General features: G+C 42.5%; 1 protein-coding gene across 1 annotated transcript in view; it reads left to right on the top strand.

The window, feature by feature from the left end:
• FAAP100 (FA core complex associated protein 100) overlaps positions 1-15,375 on the top strand; it is a 308,450-nt gene that overhangs the window by 208,980 nt on the left and 84,095 nt on the right. Inside the window, exon 6 of the mRNA XM_078654230.1 lies at positions 11,810-12,609. Within this exon, the coding sequence (XP_078510356.1) occupies positions 11,810-12,609 (800 nt within the window). The remainder of the gene's footprint in view (positions 1-11,809; positions 12,610-15,375) is intronic.

The following is a 15,375-nucleotide window of genomic DNA, read 5'->3' as shown; positions in this document are numbered from 1 at the left end:
ACAAATCATTAATATTATTATTCATGTTATGGAAATGTGACTTTGCGAGTTTAAACAAAATTTTGTTTTCTATCTCGCTCCATCAGTATGTTTTTGAAATGTTCCCTGATTGTACCTTCCTCTTTCGTCCCTTCGTGTTTGAGGGCATATATTGCCTTTAAGATTTATCGAGCCGCATCACGATAGTGAATATAATGCCCTAGTTTTAGAATTGCTCACATTAACCGCATGCGTGCGGCCGCTATTTTTTTTGCTGCGCGCCTGTTTTCAAAAAGCAGCGTTACCTGACGAGCTGAGCTCGTCATCAGCGTGCGAGCGGCACAACTCATGACGAGCTCAGCTCGTCATAAGCGCAGAAGGGGTTAAACCCTGGGAGTATCACAGACTTGGCTACACCAGCTGATGGCAGTTTGACTCTCACCAATTGTAGGAAGAGAGTCCGATGGGCGGAACTAAGTCAATCCCAAGAAAAGTTAGGCGCCTTGTACCAAACTGTTGTTCCGATTCTCATGGATTCTATTTAATCTGTTTTAGCTGACAGTACCCAAATTGATTTATTGAAGGTCGCCCTAATTCAAACTAGGTTATCGGCCACTATGGTTGATTTCTTCTTCCCAATCAAAAAAGTTAGAAATAATAGGACACCCTGCCATCCTTGTTATAAGGAAAGATGTTGAAAGACTAAAATAGCTTTGATTTCTGCCATTAAGGCTAATGATAGATCTTTGATTAAAACCAATAGAGCGGCCTATCAAACTAATTTTGAGGGGGCAAAAAAAGGGTGGGAAAGTGACAGTGGGAAACTCTTAGAAGCTCCTTGGGCACCCGTGACATGAAGACATTTTGGAATGTGGTAAACCCGGGTAGCTCTGAAGGAAAGCCAGCGATAGAGCCAAACGTAGGGGCAAATGTGTGGAAGGACCATTTTGAGTCTCTCTACTCAAGGGTAAAGCTGGAGGTCGTTGTAGTGGACAACCAGGGCTCGAGTCAAGGGTGCATGTGGGTGGACGGTGTCCCCCCACTCTTTTCACAGGGTGGATACCATCCCCCCTGCCAAGAAGCTGGGACCCACAGAAATAAGCTGAACGTGTCCCGGTGTAATTTTCAGACACCGGGACACGTTGAGCACATAACGTCATGAGGACATATTGTCAGTCCCCCCACTTCTTTTTATAGGACTTGTGCCCTGTGGACAACGGATGTCACTCCCCACAAACCGATTGCTCCAATGTACCTATGCTCACCCCTAGAGAGATACCCGATGATAACTCTCACAGAGGTAACCAGCGCTTTAAGTCAAATTGCACCCGGTAAGGCACCCGGGTTAGACCAGATTCCCGGGGATTTGTTCCGTAGTGAGCCTACTTTTGGGCTCCATATTTTTTGCATTTTATTTAATGCTGTCATGCAAGGGCATGGCAATTCCTACTAGTTGGGCCGGGGCTGAAATAATACCAGTTTATAAAAAGGGATCCCCAATGTCACCCACAAATTATAGGCCCATCAGCCTTATTGACATTAGCCAAAAATCTTTGCACGTGTGTTGCTATACCGCCAGCAGAGTTGGATGAAGGAACATAAAGTTCTTAGCCCGTTCCAAGCAAGGTTCTGAGAAAAAATGTCCACATTGGACCAAATCTTCAGGCTACAATTATTACACTGGAAGACCGTGTGTGTAGAGGGTGGCAGCCTCTATCTAATTTTTGTAGATCTGAAATCTGCATTAGATCTGGTCCCAAGAGATAAGTTGTGGGCAGTCCTGCTGGAGATGGGGGTCCCGTTATATTTGTGTCAGATCATGAGGCGGCTACATGAAGGAAACTACGCGCAAATAAGATTTGGCAAACACAGGGAACTAACCACACCCATCCCTGTAGGTAGAGGAGTACGCCAGGGTTGCGTCCTTGCCCCAACACTTTTTTGTCTTTTTATAAAAGGGTTAGTTGTTTTTTTAAATACTGAGAAGGATTTAGATGCACCCAAGCTGGCAGCACGTAACATCTCGGCAATGATGTTTGCAGACGATACTTTGCTATTATCGAAATCTCCAATGGGTATAAAGAGGGTCCTAAATACATTTGATGCCTTCTGTAAGGGAAGGGGGCTTGAGATTAACCTGCAAAAAACAAAATTTATGTTATTTAACTCAGCCAAAGTACCCGACAAAACCCATGTTTAGACGGCAGACTCCTAGAGAGGTTATCTGTCTTTGATTATCTCAGCATTACAATCACCGAAAAAATGGACTGGGGGGTACAAATTAAAAAATCCAGCCTGAAGTTAGCGCAAACAACAGGTGTTCCGAAACTCTAGCCATAAACTGGTGGGCCCAGTATTAAAAATGTACATGATACAAGCAAGAGGTGGTGCTCTATAAGTAGCAGAAATGTGGGGCCACGGTCGAACTGATAGACTAACACAAGTGGAAACTCCTTTGTTAGACACTTGTTTGGCCTCCTCCGTAGTAACACACTCATACCGTTAAGATTAGATCTGGGGATCAGGTCAATTGAGGAAGAAGTTTCTCTGAGACCCCTTTTATTCTGGAGACGCTTGTGGGTTACTCCAGAATTGTTTGAGTACAAAGAAGAACTAAGAGAGATGATGAATCTACCTGGGGCGGGGATACTACCATGGCTTACCTATATCAGGAACACCCTCACGCTCATGGGTCATGGTAATCTTTGGGAAAATCCAGAAACAACATGTCCCACAGTGTCCAGGAAAGAGTTTAAGGTTTGCTACTGGGAGTATAAACTGGCCCCACTACAGGGGAACCACACAATAGGAAAATTTACTGTCACCGTCATGGAAATTAAAGAGCAGTACATACTAGAGCAGCACTTAATGACATTAAGCCGGCTGCCGCAAGGAAGCTCTATTTACAATTTAGGCACGGGGTATTGCCACTGCGTGCTTTTACGAATAAATGGGCGGGCCAACAAATATTGGGTTGCCCGGCATGCAATGGCACAGATGAATCTGATTACCACATGTTTATTTTTTTTGCACTGGCAAGAAAACGATGGCTGATCCAGATATGCAGAAAGTTGGGAACTAGGAAATGTACAGAGGCTTTTAGGTTACTGAAATGTGATGCTAGTCTCCCCATTGCATTTTCTGTGGCAGGCGTTTTATTCTCTATGTGGTGTACCCGTAGAGTTTTCCTAAAAATGTCCCCCAAAGATGGTGATTAAATCTGTGTACACCCCTTTTTAACTGAAGGAATTTTATATGAATTGTACATGTATTTTAGTAATATTTTAACAATGTATCATAATCATTGTGTACATTACTTTGGCGGGCAGGACTACTAAGAAGTAGAATTACTGTCTAAGGGCCTACAACAATGTTTTTAACTCTCTCTTTGAAGTAAATTTTTAATATATGAACTTTTTATTAATTAAATAAGGCATTGTAAATTGCTTAAATATATATTGCACAAGCACTTTAATGTAACCAGTGATGAGGTGAATAATCTCCTTGACTGATACAAGCACCTTATACAAACATAGATATTTTCGTTTAATTAGTCGATCTGAGAGATAGAGCAAGAGCTGAAAAATATCCTGATATTGTAAATTGAATTTATGCACTGCATATGTACCTAAATGCAGATTGTGTTCTCAGGATTGATTGCAATATAGATTTCCGCAGGTTACATTATGTATTCAGTATACATTGTCATAGGATGTCTGTATATTTTTTATTTGTTATAATATAAATGAAATGTTAGATTCTGTTCAAATGCTTTTATGGTCAAAATGACCGAAATAAAGTTTTACAAAGTAAGTAAAGTAAAGTAAGAATAAGGGGAAATTAGAGTTCCTGTTGGCTGATTGAGGTCTTCATATTTTAATACAGGACTAAAGAAAAATACAATTACTTCTCATAGTATCAGCCAGCCTGCGTGCAGGGCCACTGCATCCACTTTTTTTGGTTTGGAAAATCTGATAATCCTTTTTCATAACTAACCTCTTCTAGTGACTTAGAGGAGGGCCAAAATACCACCATTGGGTCTGGGCTCCCAATAGCACAGAGGAGGGTCGGCAAATGGTTGCCAGTTATCCTATAATTTGGGATTCCAGTTGTGGATGTGGATCAGATAATATTCTCCAAGTTTTCCAAGCCTTGCTGTTCTTGTCTCTTGTAACTCAGTAAGTAATAATAGGTTTGGCGATTCAGAACACTGACAATCTCGGGGTCTAAGTTTTATTCTCCATCTTTGACTGTCTTTTGCATTTTAAAGTGAAAAAAAGCTATTGTGTTTTTTTCAGAGCATTGAGAGTAATTCGTTGCTGACTCAGAAGTGTAACAGACTCAAGAGTTCAATATTACTGATTAAATACATTTCAAAAGATTACACATGATCTGTGCGTCAGGAATGGGCAGGGGTAATGTGTGGAAAGAACACAGTCCTTTATCGGATGCATCTTCTATTTTTTATATTTATATTTTTATATAAACACGCTGGAGCCAGACCTTGACCAGTACAACTCAGCACCCAAACTGATAATCCCATATGCACCTACATTGATACATGAATCGACAAACCTTGGTGACTGCAACTGATTATAACAAATGATTGAGCCCCTGTTGCTCGAGTGGTTTTCTTCCACAGTTTTTATTTAGGTAGTACAGGTCAAGCTACCATTAGCAGTAATACTGATTGCCTGGTGAGTTTATGACTGAGTTTTATGTGCATATTCATTGCACTGAACTGATCACTCCTGCGCTAGCGCTCTGGGTGACAACATCGTATTATATTGCTGCAAGTGTTTTTTAAAACTACGTTCTGGTTATTTTAAAAATATTGCTGTTGTTGCTAAATGCTAATTGTGTGCTGACTCCCCGGTCCACCGCAGCGATTTAGGCTGTTTGTTGTGGAGGGAGAACAGAGCGCTCCTACTTCCTGGTGGTGCCAATACTCGGCGGCCATCTTATTCGGTTGACGCTCCAGTCTTCCTCGAGCCCTGACTACAAAGGCTCCTAGCTCTGTCTCGTCGAGTCAATCTTGAACTGATCACTCCTGCGCTAGCGCTCTGGGTGACAACATCGTATTATATTGCTGCAAGTGTTTTTTAAAACTACGTTCTGGTTATTTTAAAAATATTGCTGTTGTTGCTAAATGCTAATTGTGCGCTGACTCCCCGGTCCACCGCAGCGATTTAGGCTGTTTGTTGTGGAGGGAGAACAGAGCACTCCTACTTCCTGGTGGTGCCAATACTCGGCGGACATCTTATTCGGTTGACGCTCCAGTCTTCCTCGAGCCCAATCTATATAAAACTTTTGTTTCTTCGCGCAGCGGCACGCGCAGCGGGAGTGCCGTAGACGCGCCGAAGAGGCGCCTAAGAGAAGGCAGTCTGCGCCAGTCTCGCCCAGTCCCCAGTCTCGGCCCAGCATTATGGTAGGAAATCGACTCATATATAGTTCCCCTTCCCTGCACGCATTAAGATCCACCGCTAGCCCGCTATGTCTACACTCGGTCCTCCCTATAAACACCTCCCTATAAACAACAAGGCCCGTTGTAAAACATGTAATTGGGGGTTGTCTATTCCTACCCCACCCAATTTATAAGTGGAGGTTGTTCCTTCTTAATTGTCGATCGTTGTCGAAACATTGCGCTGAACTAGCCATGCTGATAGAGGAGCTCAGCCCTGACGTCCTCTTTCTAACTGAGACGTGGCTCCAGTTGGAAATTGATCCTGCTCCGGTGTGGGCCACCCCTCAGGGCTACACTCTAAAGCGACTGGATCGTAAGATAGGCAGAGGCGGAGGGCTGGCCATCATCTATAGAGACAACTATAGGTGCCGTGTCACTCCCTCCACCACCCAGTCTATGAGAGCTTACACTTCACTCTCGAATTCACCCCTACCACTACCTTCTCATGCATTTTAGTTTATCGACCGCCTGGTACCCCTAGCCACTTTGTCACAAATATGACGGATGTCGCTGCTAACTTAGTGCTCACCTCGGCAAATTTTACCTTGCTGGGTGACCTGAATTTGCATCTGGACGATCCGCTTGACTCAGCAGCCAACAGTCTCTGACTGAATCTCCAAGCCATTGATCTGTTACAGAAAGGCTTCCTCTCGACACATACTAAGGGGCATTTTTAGATCATATCTACAGTAATCTGGACAGCCTAAAAGTTGAGTCACCTATACCACTGCCTTGGACCGACCATTACTTAATTCCCTTTATATGGTCCACGAGTACCCCCCCTATCCTACAAAACCATAAGAAATACTGGGGGAGGAAATGGGTATCGCTTCCCCTCTCCAAGTGGAAATCGGCCCTGGCCGAACACCTTCCTCCGAAGGTGACCAACCCCAATACAGCCACTGTCAATTTTGACAGTTGGATTCTTAAGTCTCTTGATCAAGTTCTCCCGAAGGAAGCTCTGCATTTGATAAAAAGGTCTAAAGTAGCCCCCTGGTATTCCCCTGCCTTGAGAAGTATGAAACAATCCTGTCGCAAATTGGAGAGAGTTTGGAGACAAGAACATTCACAATCTAAGAAAGCTGAGTACAGAGCCGCAATTAGGCTATATAAAAATGAATTGAAATCCGCACAAGCCCAATTTTATGAATCTTAAATCAACCTAGCTGCAAACTCCCCCAAAGAAATTTTTTAAATTGCCAAGTCACTGGTTTCCCCCTCCCCCGAGCGTTTGTCATGTGATGGCGCCCAAGCCCGATGTAATAGTTTAGCCACCTTTTTTTCCCAGAAGATCCAGGCCATCTACTCCTCCTTTGCCACTGGTAGAAATGATTCGGAGGATACCGCCGTTACAAGTTCTGACCTCTTGAGTCCCTGTTCGCTCGACAAGTTCCCTCTCTTGGACACCGTCTTATTAGACAGAATGATCCCTAAAGTCATCTCGGGATCTCCCAATGACCCAGCACCCCCGCAGGCCCTCATTAAGGTCATTGATGCCATTCGCCCGGTCATTCTAGATGTCCTCAACTCCTCCATCACCTCAAGCTCTGTTCCAGCTCCGTGGAAATGTGCGATGGTGAAAGCCCTTTTGAAAAAGCCCACCCTAGACCAAAATAACTTGGCCAACTTCCGCCCAATTTCCCTGCTTCCCTGGATGAGCATGCTGCTGGAGAGGCACATTAATAACATCTTAGTAGATTATTGAGAATCTAACAATCTGCTTTGTGCCTCTCAGACGGGATTCCGCCCTCAACACGGAACCGAAGCAGCTCTGCTGGCAGTGACGGAAGAAACTAGATCTGTGCTGGACCAGGGAGGGAAAGCAGCCATCATATTATTAGACCTCAGCGCCACGTTCGACACGGTTAACCATGCCACTCTATTACATCGTCTGAAAGGCATGGGCCTGTCGGGCGCGGCCCTGGAATGGCTGACTTCCTTCCTGGATGAGCGCTTCTTCCAGGTGTTTGAGGGCGAGGTAACCTCCTCCAAGCAACCACTTAGTTGTGGGGTCCCTCAGGGCTCTGCCCTGAGCCCCACACTTTTTAATGTCTACATGAGACCTCTAGCAGAGATAGTCCATCCTTTCGGTGTGCATATTGTCACCTACGCGGACGATAGCCAATTGGTGGTCTCTTTGGACCACAATGAGGGTTCGTCCAACACACTGGGTCCCTGTCTAGAGGCAGTAGCCAAGTGGATGCAATCCTCTTATCTCAGACTAAACTGGGAGAAGACGGAGATTATGCTATTGGGCAACCCTGCACCGACCACTCTGGCTTCCATCTGGCCCACATGTCTAGGCTCCCCTCCCCCTCCCTCCCTAAACCTCAGATAAAGAGCCTTGGAGTCTGGCTCGATAAGGCGCTGGATTTTTCTGTCCAGGCCACTAAAACGGCATCTACTTGTGTCGGGCTAATGAGAATGCTCCGTAAGGTGCTCCCTTTGCTTCCACTCCAGGCGAGAAGAATCATGGTCCTGGCCCTGATTCTTTCCCACCCGGATTACGGAAATGCTTTATATCTGGGAGCCCCGACAGCAGTGACCAACAGACTCCAGGTCACTCAAAACTGCGCTGCCCGATTATTATTTAACATTCCTCGTTGGCAGTCAACCAAGAAGGCCCTAAGAGAACTACACTGGCTCCCAGTGGCTGCACGAGTTCAATTTAAGGCCATGTGCATTCTGCATAAATCCTTCCATCGAGCAGGTCCTGCCATCCTGTTTCCCCTAGTTGTGCCCTATGTTCCTTCCAGAGCCCTCCGCTCCAGTGCATTGCATCTAGCCACCACAACGAAAATCAACAAAGCCCGATGGGGCGGCCAGTCATTTTCGCACACTGCTGCGAGAATTTGGAATTCTCTTCCTCTGGATCTCAGAGAGAACAACAACCGGATGGTCTTCAGGAAAGCTTTAAAAACCCACTTGTTTGGAAAAGCGTGTTAACTTGCCCTGCACCTCGCCATAGTAATCAGTTAAAGCGCTGCGAGGCCTTTGGGTAGTTACGCGCTATATAAATATATTTTTTCATTTCAGATCTGAATGCGTATAATGCATAGTGCCCTAGAAACGCAACAGGTGTGTGCTCCCACTTTGTGCACTTCTGGGACACTGGTTTTACAGAAAGGGGAGGAGATGCTTGTGTGATCCGGAGATGCTTGTGTGATCCCTTCTGTAATACTGGTCGTGCTGGTGCACTTGTATCGCAAACGCTGTTTTGAGGGGTGTTCCATCATTTGCATTAAAGAGGCAATCCTATTACCTCTGGGCCTCTACCCTATTACAGGCGCAGAGATACGCAATCAATTAGGAGGTGCACTGACAGTGCACCACAAAGAGGTTGTGCACTGTCATTGTGCCCCCTGAGGGCAGCCCTCTGGAGAAGTGGTAGGTGGTCCTTTGGTGCACCTTTTTATAAGGTGTGCCATGGCTCTAACTGGCCCAATGTGCCCTGTGTATAATGCAAAATCTGATCTTCAGATTTTACATCTTTAAGCCCATTAATTGGACAGAGATCGATTCAAGGGCAAGGTAGGTGTGACTGTTCTTGCTCACTCCATCAAGCAGAGGAATTACTTCTTGCTCCATGAGCATCGTATGAGAGGGACGGGGATATATATATATCCTTTATCATGTTTGCAGGGATACTAGATTCTCAAGAGTGGGATGCTTTTGGTAATTCAGCGTGAACATAAAATAAAAAAATGCTAGAGGTTTTAAAACTTCATAGTATTTAAAAGCAATATTTGTAATACTTGAATTTGTTCTAACATTGACTAACTTTTATGAGAATGCTAAATTTCGTATTTTTTGCATTAACAATTGCAATTTTATTCTTTTAACTGATAAAAAAGTGCATCTAAGCCTTAGCATTGTTGCGCATGTACCCACATTTAAAATGCGGTCGTTTTGTTATTCCATTTTGTACATTGCACATTTCAGCCTCACATTTCTAGTAAGCATATTCTCATTCTGAAGTTTACACAACAAAGCGAGAACTGCAGAAAATAGTAAATTCAGCCATTTTATCCAAGCTTATTGTATCTAGTTTTCAATGCATGCTCATATTCATCCAATGAGAAGCGCCCACCAACCTGCTCAATGGTGCCTATCTGTAACTTCTACTATACCTCATTTTGTTCTCACCATTATTTTGCGTTGAGAAAAACGATATAAATGAGGCATTGAAATATATGGATTTTAGCTGACGAGGGAATAAAGCTCTGGTCCGTTGACATTGCGATCTGGCCTTAACTTTATTTTTTGTGCTTACTGGCTATTTTGGATTCAACATGTGTTAGACGTCTATGAGCTATCCTTATTGTCTGTTTTCTTTTACACCTACCTTTAAAACCTAAGAAATGTCACTAGTGGAGAGGAAGGAGCCCTGCTCCTTGACCAAAGAAATAGCTGGCCGACAAACACTGAAGCTAAATTTGCTGAGGTTCTATTAGTCATGTTCATAATGGAGAATTCAGCTCTTATTGCAGCAAATACTGCATTCTTTAAAATGTAAGTGATTATTTGTCTTGTATAAAACTATGCATGTTGTCAAGACACAGGCTGTCGGTCTTAGGAGTTGTTTGACTTGCTGCCACTTTGCAGGCTATTGTTTACGATCTCATCGGTTGTTAATGTAGGTGTTATGAAGAATAGCAGCTGGGTTAGTTTTCCCCCTAGCTGTTCATCTGGGCATTGTCAAAGGTTTAAGGTATGCATGCACGTTTTCTTTTTACCTTTATTTTTTCTTCTTACTTTTGCTTCTCACATTGTGAGGTGAGCTGCAGGATTAATATCTGACGATATCTCCTACAATCAACCCTTTAAGTGTGCTGTGAACCTGAGAATGTTCTTTTATGTTTTCCCTCCAAAGGACTTTCAACTACCTCACTATACCCTATTCATTCATAATAGTTTGCTGTTGTTCATGTTAACTAGTTTATTCTGCCATCTCCGGATGATATTAGCTTAGAGTGAGAAGAGTCGATATTCATGTAGTTGGATAGTGCTTAGATGCTAATGCATTATGACAATTTAGAAAGCTGTTCTCGGATTTGCTGAGAATGTAACTATTTTTTACACCAGGGTGAGTCTGTAGAATTATTGATTTCCAATGAAAGAAAATTGTATGCAAACCCCTGATTTTGGGATTCAGCCAAAAGTAACCTGATGAATTTCCAATGCTATTAGAGATGCTGTCCGTTTTCCTAATGATTTTGCAGCTCACTAGGAACTCAGAACTTTTCTGATTTGCACATTATTCTGAAATTATTTGTTCTGAGAGCCTTCATGGCATAGCACTTATTGTTTCCATATTGTAGCTTTTGAATTTTGTAATATATCTTTCAAATGTTATTTCTGATCTCAAACTCAGTCTTTGAGTGGGTACTCACTTAATTGACTATATTTTAATATGTTATGAGGTGCCTTATTTCAGAACACATTGCCTCATGAAATTGAGGTTAACACCGTCTTCGATTCATTAACCTGTGGACAAATGTTTACTGTAATAATTTGAGGAGTCCACATTTAGTGGGTTCGCCTCACCCCACAGGTGTATCATTCCACCATCTACAAAATGCTTACACATCAATTTTTGGGAACTGTGTTTTACATCTAGAAAGTACACTGAACCATCACATGTTAAATTATTTATCTAAGACATGTGGTGTATACATAAAGCAATCCATTCTTGTTTTAATATTTCCTTGGATAGCATCCACTGCCAGACAGTGGTGCATTGCGCCTTCTTTGATACCATACACTACTTCCAGGACACTGTCTACAGCCACATTTTCCTTGGCTTCTTCCAGCACATATTACCCTCATACATTGCCTGCCATTTCGAGACCGTGCACTGCAACCCACAAGACACTGACATCTCTTTGTGAGAATACTATCTTCTTTCCCATTCTAGGAAACAACACACTGATCCCGAACGCTGGCCTGCATTCACTTTGCCCAGGACACATCACCCTCCACAACAGTGCCTGCTCCCCGACAGACAAACCAGGAGACACGGCTTTAATGTGTTAATGGTTAGAAGCACAGTTATTCATGTCGTAGCACGTCACTTTAAAGCCCTTTCTAATGGCTCTGCTAATGCTTGTTTTCCTTTTTTCATGTTCAGATTCAGCTAAGCCTGTAGTTGTGGCTAATTAGATGTTTAATGTGAAGTTTTCAGAAGCAAATGGTTGTGGCAAATGTAAAATTTACAAAATAAATGTATCCCTTGCCTGCACTCACCTGCTAAGTGATACCCATTGAAATTGTTGATTTCTTCAGTGAGTTTATGCTGACAGAAACTGTTCAGAGATTCGTCACAACCAAAAAAGACTTAAATTAACATTTTCTTTCCCTCCCTAGAGTGTCTTGGTTAAAGCATGCCATTCAAGAGAAAAACAGATCTTTGTCGCACCTCAACCAGGTAATCAACTTGAGCTGTGCCATGCTAACTAACGAAAGTCACAGGCAGCAGTTTGGATGCACTGTTACTGTAGCGTGGAGCCGTTTGCTATTGCAAGACTCTCTGATGATTACTTGCCGCCTTAAAAATTTGACAGATTACAGCCTAGACCATGGGTGGACTCTTTGTGTTCATGTATCCACCAGTGACTTTAATCTCATTCCAAATTTGCACCGTTCAGCCACAATCTATAATTTTCCAATCAACAGACTTCTTCCAGGAAACCATACAGATGTGACGTTTCCTCATCATCGTGGTCGAAACGGTTGCCTGGAGCTGCCCGTTGTTGTCTCCTGCATGTTGTTTTACAGCCTTGCGGAAGTCCTTGAGAAGTACTTGGTTACATCTTATTCCCTAGTTTCTCAATGTTCCCCTCCCGTGGATCTTCTAGAGAGAGGTGTTGTATGTTTACCTTTGAAGGAACATGTCATTGATATGCTGCAGTGCCTTCAAATACATAGTGGTACAGATCAGAGTATCACATCTTCAACGCCACAAAGTAGGACCGTGACACTGGATGTTGTGCAAACATTTTTGAGAACATCCATGAAGCAGCCAGAGAAGACCTTTCTGTCTGAGTCTGGAAAGCATCTACAAGAAGTGGAGGTCATGGAAGACAGCACCTACGTTTCACCTTTGGTTATGTCCATTCGACTGTCGGTAGATCTTCTGAAAAAGGCTTTTAAAGACTACTCTACAGGTATGTAATATAAAGTTTATACTTCTTTATGTCTGCATGAATGATAAATGTAAAGAGCCTAGCTTGCTATGGTTTTCGTATAATACCCAAAAAGGCACTACAGTTTTACCCATGCTCTCGTCTAAAGCCAGTCTGGAAGAAAAAAAATGTATTCAGGTCAAATAGTAAAACACAATAATTGAAAGAGTAAAAATGCAAGGAAAATTGCTACTTTCTCATCTTGAAGCTTTCAAAACCTGCTGTGAATGTGACATTGTAATTGCTTACACATGTACCGGAAAATATCTGGCCTAAATTGTAAATAGGTTTTTATGTTGGGTTGTAATTTGGAATGCTTCTTTCTCTGCACTTTTGACATGTGGTTTCATTGTTGATACAGGCTTTGCTGTATCATCTGTAACAGTAAGAGCCCGATTTTCTTTCTTGATGGCATTTATTTATAAACTGTTTTTATGTATTGAATTTTGTATAGTGTTTACTATAAACCAGATTGCCTTTTAGCACACACAGCAGGTGAAATACCAAATCAACCAGCGCATCCCATAAAAACACCCAAATAGCCGCCTCATTGTTCAGCACAAAAACGTTTTAAAGAGGTGGGGCTACATAATACGGAAAGAGCATTTCAAATAATTAGTGGCAACATATTCCCAATGTTTGTCTGGAAATAATACCTAGTGATCTTGTGCTTCAGAAAACACAAAACCATCCCGGTACTTAGGTTTGCTCTTCTGTCCTCTGTGAAGTCATTTCTAGAATTCAGAGGCCAAACTCAGTCCCACATTTTGAAATCAGTATACACCTTGCATAGTAAGTTTCTGTTTTCCATCGTAGGTTTCTCGTTTGATGTTTATAAACATTAAAGGAATATGTTTGCCTATGTATGGGATACCATTGCACATTTCAGTAATAGCAAATTGTAATTTCTGCAAATGATGTCCAACTTAAATCTTACTTATTAGTGGTCACATGTTCTGTCCTCTTTAATAGAGACAATCAAACGTACAATCTGATGAAAAGTCTGTTCAATTAGATCCAAAAACAAAGCAGGATATGGCGTATTTGGGCATCAACTTTTACTTGAAAGTATTTTTGACACTGCTTATTTAAGGAATCCAAGTTCTCCACTGTTTCAAAATGTGCATACAGCATTGTGTTTTGGCTAATCATTTTTCTGTTTTCTGATTCAAGGATTCCCTCACAAAGCTGGGCCTTTTTAGGGAGTGGGTGATTTTCCTTATCAAAATTTTCCTTAGTGAATTTTCTGGAGGTAAGGTATTTTAAAAAACGGCAAAAGTTCAATAGTCTTTTATTGTAATTAAAATGGTCACACTAGCATTATACCTAGACTGGAAGTATCAGTACAGAAACTAAGGATTGTTAATCACAGCCACAGTTAATTTGTATTAAACATAATGGCATATAATTAATGACATAAAATACAAGTTTCTCCTAATTTTCTGTACAAAATTATACCCAGGAGACCGTGTATTAGTTTTGGCTTCTTATAGACCCAATATCTTCAACAAGGAGCACAGAGGGAAAAAGAAAAGCAGGTCGCCATCCACTCAGAATCTATTCATACACAAAGACCTAGTTTCTGAGGCATCTACTTTCCAAGCACTCCCTCTAAAACGTATGCACAATACTGTAGTTTTCTACTTTACATAAACTCCTCTTATTCCTTTATTTTTTGAGGTAGCCCATCACGTTTTTCACCTCTATTTAAAACATATTTTTGCAACTGACAGCCACCGACTGGTAAACACTGAAGTCTTTCCAGAAGGACTCCGTGTACATACAATCCCGCAGTGATATCCTGAATAAGCAGGCAATTATTGTGAAAGACACAAATATGTTTGTGAAAAATTGTAGAAAAAATGTGGGAAGAACAAAATGACCCCTCACGTGCACACCACCAACGGGTTCTCTGGGAGGTACTCACCAGTTGTGCCCACTTTTATCATCATCGGTGGTCATTTTGTTCAAAAGAAAAAGTGTCCAAAAGAAACTGTAAAAAACCTTAGGTGCAGTGAAGTGCTTAATTCACATCACACATCGTGACCAGAAGTGATTAAAATTGATATACACACTCCTGTCGCAATCACTTTATTATTTACTGAGTGTGTGCTGTCACATTAAAATAGGCAGATTGCTATTCATGCCAACATGTTTCTTTGCCACCAAAATTTTTGGCAAATTCTTCAGGGCCAGACACTTCACCAAAGCACCACAGTTGGACACACCGTTATGGTAGACCTCAAATAGCTTCTGTCTTTCGTACCAGCTTTTATGAATGAGGTCACATATGGACAGACTCCTCTTATGAGTCCTCCTGTGGGATTGACTGTTCAATTTTGATGTCGTCTCCTCCCGTGACAGGAGGAGACGATACGCTCCATGAGCCTAAAAAATACGTACTGTGTAACAGCCGAAGTAAAAGGGCCAGTCACCATGGGCGGTTACAAATGAAGACAAGGCGTCACTAAGGAGGGACTAACAAGCCTCATTACGAATCAGACACCAGCATTTGCGGAGGACACTGACACAAGCCAATGGAAAATATGGGCGGAGAGTTGGCGGTGGTTCTATCAAATACTCCACTACAACAAGTTCCCAGAGCACCCTCAGGCAAGGTGCTGATGAGGGACAAACCATGGCCTTAATCCTCCTGGACCTCAGCGCCGCGTTCGACACTGTAGCACATTCCATCTTGCTACAGTGTCTGAGCAAAGGCGGGGTGAGAGGGGCAGCATTGAAGTGGAT

This window comes from Lissotriton helveticus, chromosome 7 (genome assembly GCF_964261635.1).
Source record: "Lissotriton helveticus chromosome 7, aLisHel1.1, whole genome shotgun sequence".
In the NCBI taxonomy this organism is placed as follows: Eukaryota; Metazoa; Chordata; class Amphibia; order Caudata; family Salamandridae; genus Lissotriton; species Lissotriton helveticus.
This window is presented reverse-complemented; position numbering and strand designations above follow the sequence as displayed.